Here is a 23,206-nt window from a genome sequence, read left to right as displayed (position 1 = left end):
ACACACACACACACACACACACACACACACACACACACACAACTACACCCATCTGGCCCCACTAAGCTTTGAGCCAATGCGTCTGTTTGTTTGACAGACGCATTGCTTACAGGAGTTCATTCTGAATTAGATACAGCCACCAAAACAAACCTATCAAATGTAAAGTAAGGCATTGGGTGATTTAAAAGGACGGTGGTTTGCCATTATGCTGTCCAATGTTGGAACCAACTACCAACAGAATTGAAATCTGCCCCTACTGTAACTTATTTCAAAAAATCTCTCTAACTCTATTGCTTTCAATTAATCTTATTTTTGCTTGGTTTTATTCTGTTGTTACTTGAATAATTATATATGTATTTCTTTCTTTCTATTTATTTTTTTATTTTTTATAAATTTGACTTTGACTGATCTGAGATTCTAAATAAACAGTTTCTCTCGGGTCCTCTATGTTTCCTTTCGTCTTGCTTCTACCAGGCAGCAGGCTACAGACCTCAGCGTTACCAGGATGTATCATTAGCTGGCTACCTTCCCATCCAGGATTCATTGGTCAGTCCCCCTACTGCTGCTTGAGCCATACCACGCCATTTAGTGATTCTGGACCGCCACTCAAAATGTCTTTCATTCATCCAGTACAGTGCTGCCATCTGCTGTTTGGGTTTGCACCCGTAAACATCAGACCATCGAACATCAAATACTAATGTATGGTTGTACAAATGGGCTACAGTAGAGTAACTTCTACTGAATAATTTGCCCCTAAATGTGACTCATGCTGTTATTCTCAAAACAAAACGATAACAAAGTGCTACACGTGGTTTAATTAATTCATGTTATCATTTGTTTTTCCGAGTAAATGAAGTCCAAACCTAAAAGCAGCCATAAATAACCATATAGCCATATATCCCAACATGGGACAGGTGCACAGCGGCACACGTGTATAAACGAAGATTAACAAAAAGGTGCTGTGGCTTTTAACACGATCATCAACGGTTTTCCTCGGATTAAAATAATGTTTGGATATAACTCAGGGTTCCTAACTACTTTTGGAAATAAAATGATGAAGGAAATAGACACGTTTCCTTCGTGGTTTGTTTTGTAACAAACCATCTGTTGTTTTGTAACGCGGGTCTCTTGAACGCGCACCGCCGTGACGCGCCCGTGACGTAGTGACGTGTGGACAACAAACAGTCGTCGGGTCTCCAGCTAGCTAGCAGAAGCTAACGCTTTATACACGTAGCGTCTCCTTCAAACCCCGTACGGGGGGTTTCCACTTGCGCCGGGATATTAATTTAATTCCCCCAAAAAATATCGAATAGCATCGGTTCATTCGGTGGACGTAGCTGTCTCTGGGAAACAAACCGCTAGCACTGACGTTAGCCACCGAGACGTGTTCCCTGCTCGCTGTTTTTCTCCTTGAGTCCAGGCTTCTGGTGAGCCGCTCTCCAGGGCACCGAGACCTGGTCACCAGCCAACCGAGACGCGATCCCAAGCCCACCGAGACCCGTTCCCCAGCCCACAGAGACCCGGTCCCCAGCACACCGAGACCCGCTCACCAGCCCACCGAGACCCGCACTTCAGGGCACCTAGACCAACTCTCCAGACCTCCGAGACCCGCTTTCCAGCACCGCAAGACCCGGTCTCTAACACACCGGGACCCGCTGCAGGTGACGGGACCGTTTTACCGACAGAACACCATATAGTTTGTCAGAGGTCAAGCCTTTGGGTCCCACGAAAAAGTGGACAATGAAGCCTCATCTCGGCCTACATGTCATCGGGCATTAAGTTGAAGCTAGGTAGCGCAGCCAAGTTCATGCAAATCCACTGGTCTGGACTGGCTCACTGTACTGGCTCACTGTACTGTCTCACTGTACTGGCTCAATGTACTGGCCTAATGGAGGCGCCCTGACTGAACTGGACGTCCTGATCTTTCAAACGCTGCATGCAGTTTGCTGATGGCCTGACGGCTGTTCCTGCGTTATCACAGGGGTATGTCTACTTTGGTTTATTGGTCAAACAAAACAAAATCCGTTTGTGGATATCAAGGTGGGGGTCAGAGAGGTAAAAGTTACATAATGTACAAGGAACTGAAACACCCTGGGGATTGAGTACATGAATCGACCATGTCCTTCTGTTATACATCAGTTTATTTTAATCATTATGCATACAAAGTCAGCTTCATAATTTGAGCAGTAAATACGAATGATAGTACTTTTGCATGTCAGTAACTGTAAATTGCAACCATTGTTTATACTAATTCATCTAACATTTATCTTTTTTCATCAGGGTCAAATTGTAGAACCAAATAATGTCCACTGCCTGATTGATTGGTACTAGTAGTTCTAGATCTAGTACCCAGCCTCTCTGCCAAAACTGAAGACTGCATTAACTGGAGATGAGAACATGAACATCGAGGAGCAGCCTTTAGATCTGTGCAATGTTAAAACACAGAGCAGCGTGAACCATGAGCACAACAGCAGCCACACAGAGGGCGTCCTGTCCCGGATCACTGAACTGATGATGGACGGGGACACAGGCAAACAGAACAATGTCCCCCCACAGCCCTGTGAGACGTACCTGCTCCCCCCGCGGACTGACCCCCTGAGGGGGGTGGAGGAGGACAACCACCCGGGCCCGGGGACTCGGCTACTTGACGAGGTGAACGGGAATATGAACAGCAGTGGCGCCCCAGACGGCCCCACAGCTGGACACCCTAAGGACCGTTCGGGTCTGGAGGAGACCCACGGGGACATCAGGGTGGAGGTCATCGAGCAGAGCAACACGGAGAGTGCCAAGTTCGCCATGGGGGACGGCGGCGGGGACATGGACATCGGGGTGGACTTGAGCCTGGATGAGAGCGGGGTCCTGGAGGGCGACCCAGAGAGCCCGGAGCCGTCGGTGACCGTGGAGTCGTCGGCGGCCGCCTGCAGATACACCAACAAGGAGGCAGAGAGCCCCTCCGAACGAAGCCAGGAAAGGACAGAAGCTGCTGCGGCCCCCGACCAGGCCCTGTTGCCCCCCAGCCTGGAGGATGGGGGGGACCACCACAGAGCAGATACCAAGAAGGTGACCTTCCCCTCAGATGAGGATATTGTTTCTGGAGCTGTGGAGCCCAAGGACCCCTGGAGACATGGTGAGTCCTTGTGCGTCGGCGTGGACACTTTGTTGAAGTTGGGTAATGTTACGATGATTGAGTTCATCGCAGGCAGTGTGGTGGTGCCCAGGAGTCTCTCCATACATTAGATTGGAACATGCCCTCAAATGATGAGATGGAAGCCCAACAACAGAGCCCTGTTACTGGAGCCATGCAATCATTTGAGTATTTTCATAATAATAATGTCATGCTATTTGATACACTTTTATCCAAAGCGTTGGATAATTCTGTGAGTGCATACATCGGTTCCCATGTGCCTCTCAAGGCTAGTGAGGGTTCTTGGAGCAGCCTGGAACCCTAACCTGAACCCCAACTGCAAGATCCCAAGGCCACGTTGTCGCCTGGCTAAGAAAACGGAATGCATGCAATACGTCTACAGACGGAGCAGCACTGGGCCTCACTGTCTACCACTCCTTGAGGTGTGCCTTCTTTGGTAAAGGTTTTGTTTGTTCAGAGAGAACGTCGCTGTAGGAAGCACTGCAGGATGTGTTGTGAGCGGAGCACTATTGATCCAGGGTCCTTCTTTAGCAAACGTCCAGACAGGCTACAACTGCTCAGGCTAGGGAGTTGTGCACAGTGTCCATTGTCAGAACACGTGTCATTTACGAGTAGCCTCTGTTTGTTTTTGTGATCATCGTAAGGGCTGAAGTGTCTCTCAAGTCGGTTGGTTTTTTCTTTCTACAGTTCTGTTGTTGTGTGTTGTGTTGACTCAGCCTACTTCCTGGTAAAACTTGTGTGTTCAGCGTTCTGCTGGTCATGCTTGTCTCTGAATTGTGTTGTTGCTCAGTCTATCAAAATACAAATGTGGGCCACTTGAAGCCAAGGGTCATTGAGGTAGGGCTGCCCGGCAGGGGGAGGAGGTGCAGGACACAGAGACACGAGCAGCGAGGTTCAGGTACACTCAAAGCTGGTCCGTAACGTGCAGACTGCTGCTCACCAGCAGGGAGGAATCCATCTACATTCAGGGCATTTAGCAGACGCTTTTATCCAAAGAAACTTACAATTAGTCCATTTGTCAAAAGGAGAAACGACAATATATCGCTGTTGGTACAGTAAACAAGTTCCAAGTATTAACCATTTCTAGGTTAACCAATTCCCTGTAACAAAGATAGCTGGGATAAGATGCCACACAATGCTACTGTTTTTAAGGGCCAGGACATGCAACATACAATAAGTGTGTGCAGTAAGTGCCAGGACATACAACATACAATATGTGTGTACAGTAAGTGCCAGGACATATAACATACAATATGTGTGTACAGTAAGTGCCAGGACGTACAACATACAATATGTGTGTACAGTAAGTGCCAGGACGTACAACATACAATATGTGTGTACAGTAAGTGCCAGGACATACAACATACAATATGTGTGTACAGTAAGTGCCAGGACGTACAACATACAATATGTGTGTACAGTAAGTGCCAGGACGTACAACATACAATATGTGTGTACAGTAAGTGCCAGGACGTACAAGATACAATATGTGTGTACAGTAAGTGCCAGGCACAAAGCAAAGGTATCCAGATAATATGTTCTTGTTCTACATGATTTATCTCTCGTGCTATTGAAGTTCCAAAAGTCCAACTGATAGTATCGGGATAAAAAGGGAAAGGCCGTGAGTGTCTGCTGCAGAAATCACATGATGTTTCATGTTCCATGAAAGCCTTAACTATAACAACTTAATCACATGATCATGTTCCATGAAAGCCTTAACTATAACCATTTAATCACATGATGTTTCATGTTCCATGAAAGCCTTAACTATAACAACTTAATCACATGATCATGTTCCATGAAAGCCTTAACTATAACCATTTAATCACATGATGTTTCATGTTCCATGAAAGCCTTAACTATAACAACTTAATCACATGATCATGTTCCATGAAAGCCTTAACTATAACCATTTAATCACATGATGTTTCATGTTCCATGCAAGGCTTAACTATAACCATTTAATCACATGATCATGTTCCATGAAAGCCTTAACTATAACCATTTAATCACATGATCATGTTCCATGAAAGCCTTAACTATAACCATTTAATCCCATGATGTTTCATGGTTATAGTTAAAGCCTTAACTATAACCATTTAATCACATGATGTTTCATGGTTATAGTTAAAGCCTATGGCTTTAACTATCACCATTTAATGCCTTAGGAAACGTTTGAGTCTAGCAGGACGCGTCTTGCAGGGGACTTCTCGTGTGTGTGTGTGTGTGAGAGTGAGAGAGAGATAGATAGATAGATCAGGCCAGTTTGTTGGACCACTAGTTTTAACGTCAAGTCTGTATGACCTTTAACCCTCCGCTGCCATGAAGCTATGGTCCCTTAGTCGTGATCTGTTGTAGAACCGTCTTGTGACCTCGAATTATCCTTGTGAATCTACCCCTGGTCTCTGTCAGAGAAGGCCGAAGGCTCCTGAATGACTTAGAAGGACAAAGCATTTGTGTTGTAACACTAAACCAGACGCATGTGAACCATGGGACTTGAAGTTCCACGAAATCTAGCTTTCATCACAGTCAAGAAGTGAAATACTACAGCTGTTGTCAAGGAGGATCAACTAACCCTAACCAGATCTAATGAGTGGTGAGGGGTTAACCCTAGAGCATCTTTACTAAAGCACTGGTTAAAGTGGCAGTAACTAACAAGCCAATGTGGCCGTTTATTGTTTACTTCCATGTAGGCCGTAAAGTGATGATTGAATAAATAGGCACCATCAATGTTTGTAAGTGACGGATATGGACCTCCGCTTAAATCCCCTGAAAGTTCTGGTGTCATGATGAATGCTCATAATGGAGTCGTGAGGCAGGTCTGTCATCGTTCCTTCCTGCGTTGACCTTTCCCATAGTGAGTGGATAAACCCGGCAGACTTTTTTCCCGTCAGGTTAACGAGAGATTTGCTATTGAAAACTGCATCGAATCGGTCTGGAATTTCCAAAGAACAAATGTCAGGTATCCGATATTCACCTGGGTCTGTTTTACCCTGGCTTAAGGCCTTCCACGCACACGTCTGTCTGGGTATGTCTCTGCTTGTTCGGAGGCGGAGACCACAAGCCAGGAAATGAAATGTATCTGGGGGTTGGCCCCCCGGCCTCGTCATGGTTTACCCTAACCACAACGGGCCCTGTATCTCCTGAGCCGGTATCAGGTGCTGCAGGCGCTAGTCATTCTCCAGGACAAACGGCCATTCCAGTTTGTAGCCTAGCTCTTCCTCTGTCTTATCTTGGATCCCTTGTCGTCTCCATTTGTCCTTCATCATTGTAGGAGAAGCTGCTATCAAATGTCTCCATCCTCACCCCAGGTAGTCAATACATGAAGGTGTTAACCATGAGTCTATCGGGATTGTTTTAGAATGGATGACATTGTACTTAGAAAATAGGAATGGACCACTAGGGCTGGGCGTAAAATCCAAATTTTATCGCGATTTCGATTTTAGCGGCAAACGACCACAAAACTAATATAATCGAATTTCCTTTTATTTAATTTTTTATGTTTAATAGAAAATAAAAAAAGATAAGAGCAGCTGGATCTGTACATTATTTTAGATTTGAAAATTTTCTTTTTGACAATTTTGTGTATTTTTTTCAGGCGTAATTTCAAAATTCTGTTGCAAAAGTTTTTTTGGTAGGGACATGCTGATTAAATACATCATTTTTTCAATCTCAAAAATAATCATTTGATAATAATCGTGACATCAATATTGACCAATATAATCATGACTATGATTTTCCATAATCAAGCTGCCCTAGTGACCACTATACAGTCTGTAGGCTTCTACAAAGTCACTGTATTCTCCATGTGAAGAATCTCCACTCAGATGGGGTTAATTGTTGCAGAAAGCTATTGCATATTAAAGATGTAGACTGTCAGCTTTCGGTGTTCTTGCCTTTATGTCACAGAATGCACATAACATTGTAGCGCAAATGTGAAATATAGCCTGTATGAATTCTTTGATGACAGACAATGTTGCCTACCAAAAGATGCTTGACTCATCCTAATGAATCATTCAGTTGAACACTGGATTCATGACTTGTTTTGTTTTAGTATTTTGGTCGGTGAACTGTTGATTGTGCATCCACTTTCAACATTTACCATATATCCTCCATATCGCACCGAGAATTGTCAAAGTCCCTAATCCTATAATGGCGGTTTATAATCCGCTGTTTAAGATATGATAGGTAATCATTTATTAGTCCCACAGTGGGGGAATTTGCAGGGTCACAGCAGCAAAGAGGCTAGTGCAATTAACAGTAGTGCAAAGTACAGTGTGTGTGTGTGTGTGTGTGTGTGTGTGTGTGTGTGTGTGTGTGTGTGTGTGTGTGTGTGTGTGTGTGTGTGTGTGTGTGTGTGTGTGTGTGTGTGTGTGTGTGTGTGTGTGTGTGTGTGTGCTCAGTGATGGGGCTCGTGAAGGAGGTGGGACGTGTTCTCCAACATGGATGATGGCTTTGCCATCATCCTCCTGTCACCAACCACCTCCACTGGGTCGAACAAGCACCTCAGGACAGAGCTGGCTCTCTTGATGAGTGTGTTCAGTCTCTTCCTGTCAGCAACCACCTCCACTGGGTCGAACAAGCACCTCAGGACAGAGCTGGCTCTCTTGATGAGTGTGTTCAGTCTCTTCCTGTCACCAACCACCTCCACTGGGTCGAACAAGCACCTCAGGACAGAGCTGGCTCTCTTGATGAGTGTGTTCAGTCTCTTCCTGTCACCAACCACCTCCACTGGGTCGAACAAGCACCTCAGGACAGAGCTGGCTCTCTTGATGAGTGTGTTCAGTCTCTTCCTGTCACCAACCACCTCCACTGGGTCGAACAAGCACCTCAGGACAGAGCTGGCTCTCTTGATGAGTGTGTTCAGTCTCTTCCTGTCACCAACCACCTCCACTGGGTCGAACAAGCACCTCAGGACAGAGCTGGCTCTCTTGATGAGTGTGTTCAGTCTCTTCCTGTCAGCAACCACCTCCACTGGGTCGAACAAGCACCTCAGGACAGAGCTGGCTCTCTTGATGAGTGTGTTCAGTCTCTTCCTGTCACCAACCACCTCCACTGGGTCGAACAAGCACCTCAGGACAGAGCTGGCTCTCTTGATGAGTGTGTTCAGTCTCTTCCTGTCACCAACCACCTCCACTGGGTCGAACAAGCACCTCAGGACAGAGCTGGCTCTCTTGATGAGTGTGTTCAGTCTCTTCCTGTCACCAACCACCTCCACTGGGTCGAACAAGCACCTCAGGACAGAGCTGGCTCTCTTGATGAGTGTGTTCAGTCTCTTCCTGTCACCAACCACCTCCACTGGGTCGAACAAGCACCTCAGGACAGAGCTGGCTCTCTTAATGAGTGTGTTCAGTCTCTTCCTGTCACCAACCACCTCCACTGGGTCGAACAAGCACCTCAGGACAGAGCTGGCTCTCTTGATGAGTGTGTTCAGTCTCTTCCTGTCACCAACCACCTCCACTGGGTCGAACAAGCACCTCAGGACAGAGCTGGCTCTCTTGATGAGTGTGTTCAGTCTCTTCCTGTCACCAACCACCTCCACTGGGTCGAACAAGCACCTCAGGACAGAGCTGGCTCTCTTAATGAGTGTGTTCAGTCTCTTCCTGTCAGCAGCCGTGATGCTGCTGCTCCAGCACAAAAGATGGCTGATGACACCACCGATAATTAAAGGTTCTCAGGAGCGCCACCTGCCCACCAAAGGAACTGTGTTTCTTCAGCAGAAAGAGTCTGCTCTGGCCCCCGTAGAGGGCATTGATCATCCCGCTACAGTCCATTTCATTGTTAATGTGTACTCCCACGTACCACGGACTCAATGTCGACTTCCTGGACGTTCATCGTGTGGGTGGGGGATGTTTACGCCTGCCGAGGTCCACCACCAGCTCCTTAGTCTTCGCCACGTTTTTCTGGAGGTGGGTCCGCTGGCACCAGTCCACCAAGTCCCAGTTTATTCCCCTGTTCTCTGTGTCGTCGCCGCCTCTGATCAGACCGAAGACCGCAGAGTCGTCAGGGAACTTCTGGAGGTTGCAGTGTGAGAGGTTGTACCTGAAGTCTGCAGTGTGGAGGGTGAAAATGAAGGTAGCCAGGACGGTTCCCTGCGGGGCCCCTGTGCTGCAGACCACCTTGTTGGACTGGAAGTCCTTCCTCCTCACATACTGTGGACGGCTTGTGAGGTAATCCAGGACCCAGGCAGCGAGGTGAGGATCCACTCCAGCATGTTCCAGCTTGTCCCTCAACAGAGATCATAGAACATGATCCTCACAGGGTGAGGGTTAGGGTTAGCTTCCAGGTGGGAGGGGGATCTTTTGAGGAGGTTGATTATGGCGTCGTCCACTCCAATGCCAGACCGGTATGGTCATGTTGTGTACTCGTGGTATTGTAATAATGTATTTGTGGTATTGTGTTTGTGTATTCATGGTATTGTAGTTGTGTACTCGTGGTATTGTAGTTGTATACTCGTGGTATAGTAGTTGTGTATTTGTGGTATTGTAGTTGTGTACTCGTGGTATTGTAGTTGTATATTCATGGTATTGTAGTTGTGTATTCATGGTATTGTAGTTGTGGACTCGTGGTATAGTAGTTGTGGACTCGTGGTATAGTAGTTGTATACTTGTGGTATTGTAGTTGTGTACTCGTGGTATTGTAGTTGTGTACTCGTGGTATAGTAGTTGTATATTCATGGTATTGTAGTTGTATACTCGTGGTATTGTAGTTGTGGACTCGTGGTATAGTAGTTGTGGACTCGTGGTATAGTAGTTGTGTATTTGTGGTATTGTAGTTGTGTACTCGTGGTATTGTAGTTGTGTACTCGTGGTATTGTAGTTGTGTACTCGTGGTATAGTAGTTGTGTACTCGTGGTATAGTAGTTGTGTACTCGTGGTATAGTAGTTGTGTATTTGTGGTATTGTAGTTGTGTATTTGTGGTATTGTAGTTGTGTACTCGTGGTATAGTAGTTGTATACTCGTGGTATAGTAGTTGTATACTCGTGGTATTGTAGTTGTGTACTCGTGGTATAGTAGTTGTGTATTTGTGGTATTGTAGTTGTGTACTCGTGGTATTGTAGTTGTGTACTCGTGGTATTGTAGTTGTGTACTCGTGGTATAGTAGTTGTGTACTCGTGGTATTGTAGTTGTGTACTCGTGGTATTGTAGTTGTGTACTCGTGGTATTGTAGTTGTGTACTCGTGGTATAGTAGTTGTGTACTCGTGGTATAGTAGTTGTGTATTTGTGGTATTGTAGTTGTGTATTTGTGGTATTGTAGTTGTGTACTCGTGGTATAGTAGTTGTATACTCGTGGTATAGTAGTTGTATACTCGTGGTATTGTAGTTGTGTACTCGTGGTATAGTAGTTGTGTATTTGTGGTATTGTAGTTGTGTACTCGTGGTATTGTAGTTGTGTACTCGTGGTATAGTAGTTGTGTATTTGTGGTATTGTAGTTGTGGACTCGTGGTATAGTAGTTGTATATTCATGGTATTGTAGTTGTATATTCATGGTATTGTAGTTGTGTACTCGTGGTATTGTAGTTGTGTACTCGTGGTATAGTAGTTGTATATTCATGGTATTGTAGTTGTGTACTCGTGGTATAGTAGTTGTGTATTTGTGGTATTGTAGTTGTATATTCATGGTATTGTAGTTGTGTACTCGTGGTATAGTAGTTGTGTACTTGTGGTATTGTAGTTGTATACTCGTGGTATAGTAGTTGTGGACTCGTGGTATAGTAGTTATGTACTCTGGGTATTGTAGTTGTGTACTTGTGGTATTGTAGTTGTATATTCGTGGCATAGTTGTGGACTCGTGGTATAGTAGTTGTGTACTTGTGGTATTGTAGTTGTGTACTCGTGGTATTGTAGTTGTGTACTCGTGGTATAGTAGTTGTATACTCATGGTATAGTAGTTGTGTACTCGTGGTATAGTAGTTGTATACTCATGGTATAGTAGTTGTGTACTCGTGGTATAGTAGTTGTGTATTTGTGGTATTGTAGTTGTGGACTCGTGGTATTGTAGTTGTATACTCGTGGTATAGTAGTTGTGTACTTGTGGTATTGTAGTTGTGGACTCGTGGTATAGTAGTTGTGTATTTGTGGTATTGTAGTTGTATATTCATGGTATTGTAGTTGTGTACTTGTGGTATTGTAGTTGTGGACTCGTGGTATAGTAGTTATGTACTCTGGGTATTGTTGTTGTGTACTTGTGGTATTGTAGTTGTATATTCGTGGCATAGTTGTGGACTCGTGGTATTGTAGTTGTGTACTCTGGGTATTGTTGTTGTGTACTCGTGGTTTTATAGTTGAATGTTGTTGTCCTTCTCATATACTCTCCACACAGCTGTGGTGTGTGTGTGTGTGGACGCATACAAGTGAAGCATGTGCTTGCAGCATCATTGCATCATACTACAAACTTGTGCTGCCAGGTCATCTTTTGTTGTCCTGCTACCTGTGAATGTTGGCCAATCACTAAAGCCTTTTAAAAAGGTGCTTTAGGGCCGCTGTGTCCTTTACTTACTAAGAACCAGGAGCGGCTCTTGCTTGCTGCAAATGATGTGCTGATTGAGTTCTATGGCTGAGAGCCCACAGTGTAATCATAACTAGTCCGTACTATGTGTAGGCCCACCTCTTATTCCACATGTTGAATGGGCATTGAGCTCTTACTAGCACTGGATTTTGTGTTTCACCCTGTACACCGAGGGGGTTGTATAACCTGCCGCACAGCAGCAGGCCTAAACCTAAACATCTATCTTGGACCCTAATCAATACATCCGGCTCTCAGTCCATTCTTATTCAGGTGTGTGTGTGTGTGTGTGTGTGTGTGTGTGTGTGTGTGTGTGTGTGTGTGTGTGTGTGTGTGTGTGTGTGTGTGTGTGTGTGTGTGTGTGTGTGTGTGTGTGTGTTTAATGATAAGGACATGAGACCTGAACCCTCTCGACCCACCAATAAGAGATGGTTTACAAAGGCCATGTTGGGCTACTTCACAAAGGGCATGGGAGTTATGTTGAAATATAGCCATGGAAAAACGTTCAAACCATTTGAGGGCAGGAGTTGCTGTAGTTGAGTAAATGTTATTTCTAATAATCCCATTTTAACTTAATTTCTGTGTGGGAACTGGGGTTAAGACAGTGCTTTGTAGTGTGTTGGGGATGCTCAAAGCCCTCTACCGCATTGTAATGCCACACCGTCATCATGGGCAGTGGTAATGGCAGCATGAACAGCAACAGTTCAAGTGAAATCAAATGAGTGATGGAGAGGGTTGGGTTAGGGTAAGGGTTAACCCTAGCCCTAATCCTAACCCATGGTTGTGTTAAGGGGCTGGCTCTTGTGTCAGCTGATGGCTGTCAGGGGGGTGGCCATCTGTCCAATCATGATCAGTCACAAACTAAAACCAATCAGCGTAGGGGCCATCGCTGAAGACTTTGATTTGGTTGTTCCGTCTCTACAATGACGTTTGGTGAGTGACACATCATGTACCCTACATTGATCTCTAAGGCTTTTATTCCGATCAAATTAGTTCATGAAAACCAAATTACAAATGCCTAACGTTACGTACGTAATAATGATCTAGAACAATAGGCCTACAGTTTACATTTACTACTTTTTATTTCATTTTCAATGAAAGAATACTTTTGTTCCTGGTTTTCCTCCCTCAACATACAGGAAGGTATGTCCTGCAGCGCTCTTATCAGCACTAGGATGCTCTAGCCCAGTCTGAGTCCTTCCTGATGTAAATATAGTCCATCCAGTTGTCATGCTATCTCTTGTCTGAGGGGAGCCACTTGGAGTGCCAGTGTCATTATCACATGGCCCTCAGAGCTCCGCCGGTCCTGCCCAGACACGCGCTTATCCTTTTGTCTTTTCTTTCTAAACGTCACTTTTTTTTTAATCCACTAACCCTAAAAATGTAATTGAAGAATAAACATTATAAGTATAGTTGCAAGCAACCATGCCAGGGTCCTGACGATTATGGACTAGAACCAGCGCACCGATGGTCTTGAGACTGACGTAATACCACAACACTACGTGGACATGTGGACTGCTAAGGGCAGATTAGAAAATATTTTGAGAAATAGAAGTCTTCCGTACGTGGAGGTATGGAAGACTTGTATGACTGTTTAAACGTGTTGCAGAGCTGATTACATATGTATGTATTTTGTACACCGACATTAGCCTTATTGCTATGAATTTTACACCACATAGTCCCAGTCACCTGATACATGTGTGTCGAGTTTTCTGACTTTTAAAAACTCCGGCACCAAATCTGTTTTAGTGTTTGCCTTAGGTCAAGTTGCGGTCACTGCACTGAATCCAAATGGTCTGAACATATGCGCTGCGTTTTAAAAGTTGTTCATCAGGGCGAATGGTGCAATGTATAATCATTTTCATGCATATTGCACTTTCCTAGATGTAATGGCAGTATGTTTAAACGCTGAACTTGCAGGCCTTTTTTTAGCGCTACCTATATGTTATTGTGGCCCATCTTTTGATTCCCTGACTAATTTTAAGAGTCATACAAGCCTTCTACAACCCAAAAAGTCAGAAAAAGAGAATATATATAAACAAATACAATAGGGTTCCTACGTTTTACGTAGGATTCCTGATGAATAATTTCTTCTGCTAATCAGAATAATAATATGCTATGTAAGGGATAATGTATAGAACACCGGTCATTATCGAGAAAATAAGCCCCGACAGGGCAGCGGAGGTGTCTTGCTTCGCCATCGATAATGACCGGCGAAGTTCTATACATTATCCCGCTTATTACACGTATTACATGTATTTGTTACCAGCATTCATAGTGTTGATCAGCAGAGAAATAGTCCGCCCAAGTGATACCAAAGGTAAAAAGTCCTTTTGTTTACCTTGACAGCGGTCGTTATTCATTGGCAACGGTCAATTATCCAAAAATAATTGACCGCCGGAAGTTGTGAAGTGCCCATGCAAGTGAACGGAACGTTGAAAAGACCCGTGTAATAAGAATGGATATTGTTATTATTGCTAATAATTAAAGTTACGTGCTTAATGTCCAAATCTTAGGAAACGACATGATGTGCAAGTTAACTGTGTATCCCAAACCATCCACAGGTGGTTAATTTATCAATTGATGCGATCGATTTCATTATGAAGATCATTTGCTGGAAGGTGCTGAACCGGTCTGAACTCACCCGTTTAAAAGTCTCTAAGGGACACACCCCATATCTCCTTCATAGCATGCATTGTCTCTAATGCCGCTTTTCCACCGCACATGTAGCTCGACACGACTCGACACGACACGACTCGACACGGTAGCAGCACGGGTGCTTTTCCACCGCAAATAGTACCTCCTGGACGTGGGCGGGGTCGGCTGCGCGAAAGGGCCGTGACGTATTTGTGTACGCGACGCAAACAACACATACGCAACCCACACATGGACAGAACCCACATAACAACAATGGAGGACATCGATCGCATTACTATTATTAGCTGGCATGTTGAAGAAGTTGGAGAAGTGGAACATGTTGGCTGCGGCGCTGCTATGGATGTTACCAGCATGGTTGCCATGTCGCTCTCGTGACTTCGTCACACTCTCTGGCCAATCAGTCGCCGGCCGTCTGCCGACGTCACCTTTTAGCATCGGCTCAGCTCACTTGGAACCTAGAGCGAGTAGGTACTAGAAAAAGCAGCCACTTCAGGTACCAGATACCATGGTACCGCGGTGGAAACGCAAAAAATGCGAGCTGAGTCGAGTCGTGTCGAGTCGTGTCGAGCTGGTACCATGCAGTGGAAAAGCGGCATAAGCACCCAACCTTAAACCATGCTCTGGATCCCGGCCCACACAGGCTTCACCCAACCAGACCACGCTGCTGTTTGGCAGCGGCTCACTCCTACCGGTCCTCTGCCTTGAGCAGGCAGCTCACAGCAGAGGGCATGCCTAACCCTGTCCCCTAACCTTGTCCCCGAACCCTAACCTTGTCCCCGAACCCTAACCCTGTCCCCTAACCCTAACCCTGTCCCCTAACCCTAACCCTGTCCCCTAACCCTGTCCTCTGCCTTGAGCAGGCAGCTCACAGCGGAGGACAGGGAGATCCTAGTTTGAACCCTTTAACAGGAAAGGAGAATAAAACATAGCCTACCCATGAATGCTATACTGGGATGGTATCTCCCACCCCCCCCCCCCCTATCCTGGAGCTATGGGGTGCTGGTCTCTCCTCCAGACCCTATCCTGGAGCTATGAGCTGGTCTCTCCTCCAGAGTGACCCTATCCTGGAGCTATGAGCTGGTCTCTCCTCCAGACCTTATCCTGGAGCTATGAGCTGGTCTCTCCTTCATACCCTATCCTGGAGCTATGAGCTGGTCTCTCCTCCAGACCCTATCCTGGACCTATGAGCTGGGCTCTCCTCCAGACCTTATCCTGGAGCTATGAGCTGGTCTCTCCTTCATACCCTATCCTGGAGCTATGAGCTGGTCTCTCCTCCATACCCTATCCTAGAGCTATGAGCTGGTCTCTCCTTCATACCCTATCCTGGAGCTATGAGCTGGTCTCTCCTCCAGACCTTATCCTGGAGCTATGGGGTGCTGGTCTCTTCTTCATATCCTATCCTGGAGCTATGAGCTGGTCTCTCCTTCATACCCTATCCTGGAGCTATGGGGTGCTGGTCTCTCCTCCAGACCCTATCCTGGAGCTATGGGGTACTGGTCTCTCCTCCAGACCCTATCCTGGAGCTATGAGCTGGTCTCTCCTCCATACCCTATCCTGGAGCTATGAGCTGGTCTCTCCTCCAGACCTTATCCTGGAGCTATGGGGTGCTGGTCTCTTCTTCATATCCTATCCTGGAGCTATGAGCTGGTCTCTCCTTCATACCCTATCCTGGAGCTATGGGGTGCTGGTCTCTCCTCCAGACCCTATCCTGGAGCTATGGGGTACTGGTCTCTCCTCCAGACCCTATCCTGGAGCTATGAGCTGGTCTCTCCTCCATACCCTGTCCTGGAGCTTTGAGCTGGTCTCTCTTCCATACTCTATCCTAGAGCTATGAGCTGGTCTCTCCTCCATACCCTGTCCTGGAGCTTTGAGCTGGTCTCTCTTCCATACTCTATCCTAGAGCTATGGGGTGCTGGTCTCTTCTTCATATCCTATCCTGGAGCTATGAGCTGGTCTCTCCTTCATACCCTATCCTGGAGCTATGGGGTGCTGGTCTCTCCTCCAGACCCTATCCTGGAGCTATGGTGTACTGGTCTCTCCTCCATACCCTGTCCTGGAGCTTTGAGCTGGTCTCTCTTCCATACTCTATCCTAGAGCTATGGGGTACAGTGTTTTTATGTTCTAGTAAATCAGGGCAGTTGATTAGTGGATGTGGCGTTCCACTTTGCTGGGGACCAGACTGCATGTTAGCACTAACCCTAACCCTTTCATCAGTTAGGGTTAGCCCTAACCCTAACCCTAGCCTCTGAGTTAAACGCTGTCTTTCATCAGTTAGGGTTAGCCCTAACCCTAACCCTAGCCTCTGAGTTAAATGCTGTCTTTCATCAATTAGGGTTAGCCCTAACCCTAACCCTAGCCTCTGAGTTAAACGCAGTCTTTCATCAGCTAGGGTGATCCCTAACCCTAACCTCTGAGTTAAACGCTGTCTTTCATCAATTAGGGTTAGCCCTAACCCTAACCCTAGCCTCTGAGTTAAACGCAGTCTTTCATCAGCTAGGGTGAGCCCTAACCCTAACCTCTGAGTTAAACGCTGTCTTTCATCAATTAGGGTTAGCCCTAACCCTAGCCTGAGTTAAACGCAGTCTTTCATCAGTTAATGGGAGCTTTTTAAACAGAAGCGTGACAGTTAGAAGTTACAAACGTGACCGGGACACGGACCTTTGTGCTAATCAACTTACCCCCTTTTTCCCTGGGGGTTGATAAGCATCTCAGAAGGTGGACTTTTATCAAGGTTTATTCTCCACTTCTTAATACTCTGTATGTTATTTAGAATAAACTTTGCTGGTGGAGTACTTGGGTATTGTCTGCACCTTCAACAAAAAATCTTTGCGATTACGGGATTACGTATTTTTTGTGTGTGTTTAATCTTCCGTGTGGCTTCACGTATCGCTTCAACGTTGGGGTCAAAGGTTCTTCAGGTTCGTGTCTCAATCATTTTTCCTGTATAAGAGGCAAGTTCACTAGGGCCATGTCTGACCTCTTTCAGTCCTCACACCAAATCCCTTTGGATCCCCATTGAGATAATTTTCTCAGTCACTCATGAAAATGTTCAGTAGATTTGTGGTAAATTGCTAATAAGCATAGCAATTACCCACAGTCCTGTGTGCTTGTGTCATTTCATGCGGAAGCATAAGGCCACCAAACTCACATTCTGCTTTTTTAGCTGCCCTTTTTGTGTGGTGAAGTGATCACCAATGTGTGTGCCTGGATTCAGAGCTAGAAACAGAAAAGCAGAATGAGGAGAAGCAGATGCTGACTCTGTCCATAGCTGGAGATAAGCATCTGAACATTGTACGTCAAGCAGGCACTTCTGTTTTCAAGGCTGTGCCAGTGATTTGCAGTTGTGCAAGTGTCATGCACGAATTAGAGAATGGTGTGACCTCATACAACTTGTGCGTTCGTCTGTGTGTGTTTGTTTCGTTTGGCCCCCATTACCCTTTAATCACATAACTCTTAAGTTGTATAGGTAGTACTTAGTGTAGTAGATGAAGGTAGTTAAATGTTTCCCAAATCAGTTTCATGTTAATCAAACGTAGCAATCATGAAACGCAGTGAAAGCAGTATTAAAATTTAACTAATGGCTAAAGAGTGATGGATAAAAGTATCTGCTGGTAATCCCAAATACAATCTATCAACAGAATTAATTCCTCAGCCACTCTTCAGGCAAAGCAATATTTTCATGGTATGCCAAGACAACTTTGGACTGATAACTTGTGCTTGGCATTAGCCATTATTTATAAACTGAAAGGCCGCGTTGGCGACAGCCTCTTCCCCGGTTGGTGAGCCCTTGTGTCTTCCCCAGTGTGTGTTCTGTCAGTCCTGCTCCACTCATTCAAACACCTGTCTTTACTTGTTCCCTCACTGTTGCTGGGGTAAGGGGTGAGCCCAGCCCCCAGAGCCAATGTGTGTTACACCTGGCTCCTGCTGAGGACAGCGGTGTAGAAACAGGAGATGGATCCGTGGCCACGGGGAGGCTGGCCGCTGCTGGGGCCGTGTGTGCATTGGATCAGTACCCTGCACACCATGCAGAAGGAATGCATTGTGGACCCTTTGTAATCCCAGTCATGCTGTGAATCTTATGCAAGATCGATGTGAGTCGGACGGGAGAGCATCCACGAACCACCGTATCGGGGAATCTGTTGGCTTCTACAGAACGGATAAATGCTGGTTCTTTCGGGATTTGATTCATTATTTATGTCCTTTTAAGTATAACCAACTATTTGTTTTTTAATTTTATTGGCTTATGTTGTTCCACACTGGAATAAAGATGAGTGACGGGAACACCTTCCCATGTTCAACACGTGATGGTGGAAACACAAGCTCTTGAATGGCCCTTGTTATTCCATATGACTCATGTGTTGGCCGCTGTGTATCTGGGGAGATGTGTTTACACGTCATAATGGGCTGAACGGGTTCCTCCCCTTCCACCGGTTGCAGGGTACGGTTCCCACTCCCACTCGTTGATCCTGTTTGCCAGGGCCGAGGCCTGAGACTCTGTTCTATTCAGTATTCATCAACGCACTTGAACCCGGTCCGGCGTTGTTGGGAGGTCCTGCTGTGCATTCCTTCCTGTACTGATTTTGTACTGATGCTTTTACAATTCTTCTTGTTATCCGAGGAGAGACGGAGTAGACGTCTGGGTGTACCTGTGTCTCTTCCGCTCCATGAGTGTCACAGAAATACAAAAACAAACAGTTTCCAGCCGCTGATGTTCTCCAGTTTTCATAGAAGCACTTACTAACTAGCGTTTTGTATATTTTCCAAAGTTCAATCTTTTATCACGTTGGTCCTCAACAGATTGGCAAGATTAGGCCACGCAGCAATCTGTTGGGGTATTTGGGCGTGGCTGTTCCTCTGTGTCGTGTTATTATGGGATACTCCCTTGTTGGCAGCAGGGCTGCACTTCTGGTTCCCACTGTGGCACCAATGCTACAGGGCTGGCCCGCCGCGCTGTACCCTCTCCCGGTGCACTGAGGCCAGGACATGAATGAGAAGTCAGTGAACCTGTTTCTTCCTCAGTCCTCTATTAGCCTGGTCTGGCCCGTTTCTCAGGATTTAACCTGATGCATAGGATTAAATAAGGGAGACAGAATGACAAATCACATGTTTTGGTGCAAAATTAACTTTTTGAATGGTTTGATAAAAAAATGCTGTCACAAATGAGCCTCATTACTTCCTATGCCAGCTTGAGGAAGAGTCACACCTTCTGAAGAGAAGGTGTGTGTCCTGGGGCCAAGGTTCCTCACTGCTGCCTGTTGCCGTCCATTTCATGCTTTCACTGAACCTTGGCTGCAAGGGGCCTCAGAAATGTGTGTTTTGACCATTGGCCATGGCTTACTGACCCTGGGTTAGTGCACTCAGACCCTGGTCACTGGAGAGAGCGCTCGCCCCAACCAGCAGCAATATCCTCCAAGCTTTAACCAGCCTTTAAGTTAGCCTTTCATTGAGTTTGGAAACTCCACTGTGATGGCAGCACTTGATCAAGCGTGTTGTCTGATTTATAATTGTACACCCCCGTTCCCTGGAAGTTGCCCAACAGGGTCAGGAAAAGGGAAGGTGTGTTGCTCCTCAATAACACTGAGCGCAATCGTGTGGCCAGCAGCAAGTTTACGCTAGTCTTTGTCTAACTGCTCTTCCCCACCTGTCGTCTCCGGTGGGCGGGCTGTGAGTTCACCACACAGCTGGCCGTCTCTGCTCCTCTGTGTTGATCTGCTCGACTGCATCGAGTTGCACGCAGTGTCCATGGAGCCACTTGGTACTGGTGGCTAACGGCAGCCAAACCACAGCAGCGCAACCTGCCGTCCTGAGACCCATAATGCAACAGTTACTGTGGCGTAGACCTCAGATGTTGGTGTCATCCTGCCGCAGGTTGCCTACATGTAGACGGCAGCCAGACATCGGGATCAAACCCTGTACCTTTTGCGCTACGATGGATTGCAATGGCGCACTCTTAAACTATCTCACTCAAAAACCTGGGCTGTTGCTTTTCACTGCCAATGTTACAGATGCAGTTTCCCAGAGCAAAGACTCAGCCTTGTTAGGAAGTGCCTTTTGATTCCTATGTTAGAGATGGAGAACCCTCACACGAGTCCACCCATTCTTCTCAAAAGCCAGCAGACAGGGCTGGCATTAATGCCGTTTACGACCGTAGAGGCCTGCTGCTTCCGTTTAGCACCTGGTTTAGCTAGCACAGTTCTGGGTACATTGTGTACTACTGGCTTCGTCGCCAGACACACCCTCTTTCAATCCCCCTCTCACACACATAAACACAAACATGGATGCATTTGAACCTGTACAACCCATGTTGTGGTTTCTTCACTGCTTCTCTTGAGCAATAATGAAATCAACTCAAAGCAATATATCTTTATGTTTTGCTACTTGTATGTTATGGTCTTTTGTTTTTACAATCTATAGATCTCTATTTTTAGCAAATGTACGCATGCTCACACAATATGAGGAGAGGAGAGGAGAGGTGATAGATGGAAGAGGATAATTTAAGATTTAGGATGATAATTTACGTTGACGGCAACAATTCTCTATCCACGCCCTTGGTGGGATTTCATCATCGATGCATTAGAAAAGTGCAAACATCTGTGTATGAGCCGATGTGGCTCCCTGCCTGCAGACAGTATGCCCTGCACAAAGCGGGCTTGGGGTCGGGAAACCTTTATGTACCTCTGCCATGGAAAATAGTTGGGCATGCTACCTCGTGCCCATGACCAAATTGGTACCACTCAAGTCCCCTTAATGGGACGCTCGCTCCTGGTGTCAGGATTAGTCCCTTAGAGCGTTGCATCAAGACTCTTCTCTCCTTTCGGTTCAAACATCATATTTCGGTCACTAGGACATCAGTTACTTGGAGCGTTAACTTTGCTCAAGAGCCACGCATTAATTCAACATTAATCATTATTGTCCCATAAGTGTCTTAATTAGGCTCTAAAGGCTTATTGGTTTATTGAGCCTTTATTTCATTGGGCAACTTGGTGACGATAACGGTTAATGGTGAATTAATGCCCTTAAACAAAGCCAGACTTAATCCGTCCCCTAGCTCTGTCCGCAGTGAACACTGACATGTGCCATGAGTCAACAGTCCCGTTATCCACTATTAATAGGCCGGCACTGGATTGACAGGAAGGGAGGTCAATCAACCAGGAAAACCCACAGTGCTATTCAGTGTACGGGGTCAAAGGTTAACTTCCATCAGGAAAACCCACAGTGCTGTTCAAGGGTCAAAGGTTAACTTCCCCGTAGAACACAGGCACACACATACTGTAGCTGGAAGGGATCTGAGAGGAGATGGAGGCAGTGGGTTAGGGTTAGTGTTAACCCATACTGTAGATGGGTTAGGTTTAGGGTTAACCCATAGTGCTGGGTATCGTGGCCAATTTCCTAAATCGATTAGATTTCGATTCATAAGGTTCTCAATGGATTAATCCTGATTCGATTCAATCTGCTCATAATAAATGAAAATGGCTCGACTGTGTTACAAAATACTAATGAACTTGTAAATTGGACAGTTTAAACTTGAGCTGTAAACAAAACTGTCTCAAGTCTAGAAAGTGCAATTTTGAAATTAGAAGGGAATTGCAAGTGAAAGTATACTTCAACTGCAACATTCCATCGCTGCAAATTGCATCAAGGCATTGTTTATTTAAGTGGAGAAATAATAATAATGGTAACAAAAGAAATAAAAGATCTTGATATTGCATAATTTAAATGATATCGATCCAAAATCGATTATATCGATTTTTTTACCCAGCCCTATTAACCCATACTGTAGATAGGTTAGGGATGGGCGTGAGGAATCGATTACTCGAGTACTCCTCGTTACAAATGAACTCGGTTGGTGGGACAGGCAAACTCGAGTTTGCATATACACACAAACAACGTTTTCTGAAGGGTTAGGGTGGAGACGTGGAGTGGAGACGTAGGCAGTATGTGTTATAGGGTGGAGGAGAAGAACATGAAGTGAGGACTTGGTCTCACCTTGGTGCCTGCATTCAGAAATTCTGACAGCAGCACAAAGACAGTTTTCCCCTATTTCCCCCTACTCTGCCCACAGATCTCGCAAGTTTCTTAATTTTTATTTCTCATCTTAAGAAATAAGTTTTCTGCAAACTTCTTTCTTATGGCGAGGTAGGTTCACTCCAGTTACTAACATGCCTAAAATAAATTAAAAAAAAGTTGCTATATGTCGAAGTATTTGGATTTTTCTGAGCAGTTTTCCCTTGGCCTTAATGTGTTAAATGGTTGAACTGCCCAATACAGGCCCTGATATAATTCTAACTCAATTTTAATATGCTTGGTTGCAAAGGCTGTGGAACATCTGCCGAATACTACAGGAAACGCAGACTTTCATCGGATTGCTCCGGACTCGCCATTTCTGCTGCTTCATCGTGTGTGTGTGTGTGTGTGTGTGTGTGTGTGTGTGTGTGTGTGTGTGTGTGTGTGTGTGTGTGTGTGTGTGTGTGTGTGTGTGTGTGTGTGTGTGTGTGTGTGTGTGTGTGTGTGTGTGTGTGTGTGTGTGTGTGTGCGTGCGCGCTCTGGCTTGTGTTTAAAAACCATGAAACATGACTCTGCCTTAACCAATCATCATCGCTTATCTCTGTCTCCTCACTAGCAGTTTGTGTTTGGAGCCAGGGGTGCGTTCGGATGACGAAGTTTATTCAATAAATTCATAGTAACGCACCGCATTTAACGTACAGTAATTACAAACACTGGTGGTCAGAGATGATGTTTGGTTAAGTGAAACTCAAATGGAGTAGCATTCCCTGGGGGGGGGGGTTGTTAAGAAGTCTTCACTTTGAGTACACCAAACAAAAGGTTTACTAAAAAGACTAACATACTACTTACTAGGGGTGTAACGGTTCACGTATTTGTGCCGAACCGTCACGG

The 23,206-nt window shown here is 45.7% G+C and overlaps 1 protein-coding gene across 2 annotated transcripts in view; it reads left to right on the top strand.

Moving 5' to 3' along the window:
• The first annotated feature begins 1,140 nt into the window (after positions 1-1,140).
• ppp1r37 (protein phosphatase 1, regulatory subunit 37) overlaps positions 1,141-23,206 on the top strand; it is a 52,707-nt gene continuing 30,641 nt past the window's right edge. Inside the window, exons 1-2 of one of the 2 annotated variants that reach the window (XM_060076286.1) lie at positions 1,141-1,983; positions 2,281-3,127. In XM_060076286.1, the coding sequence (XP_059932269.1) occupies positions 2,398-3,127 (730 nt within the window). In that variant the 5' untranslated portion in view covers positions 1,141-1,983; positions 2,281-2,397. The remainder of the gene's footprint in view (positions 1,984-2,280; positions 3,128-23,206) is intronic. The other variant, XM_060076287.1, reaches the window with a different exon arrangement.

Source organism: Gadus macrocephalus, chromosome 16 (genome assembly GCF_031168955.1).
Source record: "Gadus macrocephalus chromosome 16, ASM3116895v1".
In the NCBI taxonomy this organism is placed as follows: domain Eukaryota; kingdom Metazoa; phylum Chordata; class Actinopteri; order Gadiformes; family Gadidae; genus Gadus; species Gadus macrocephalus.
This window is presented reverse-complemented; position numbering and strand designations above follow the sequence as displayed.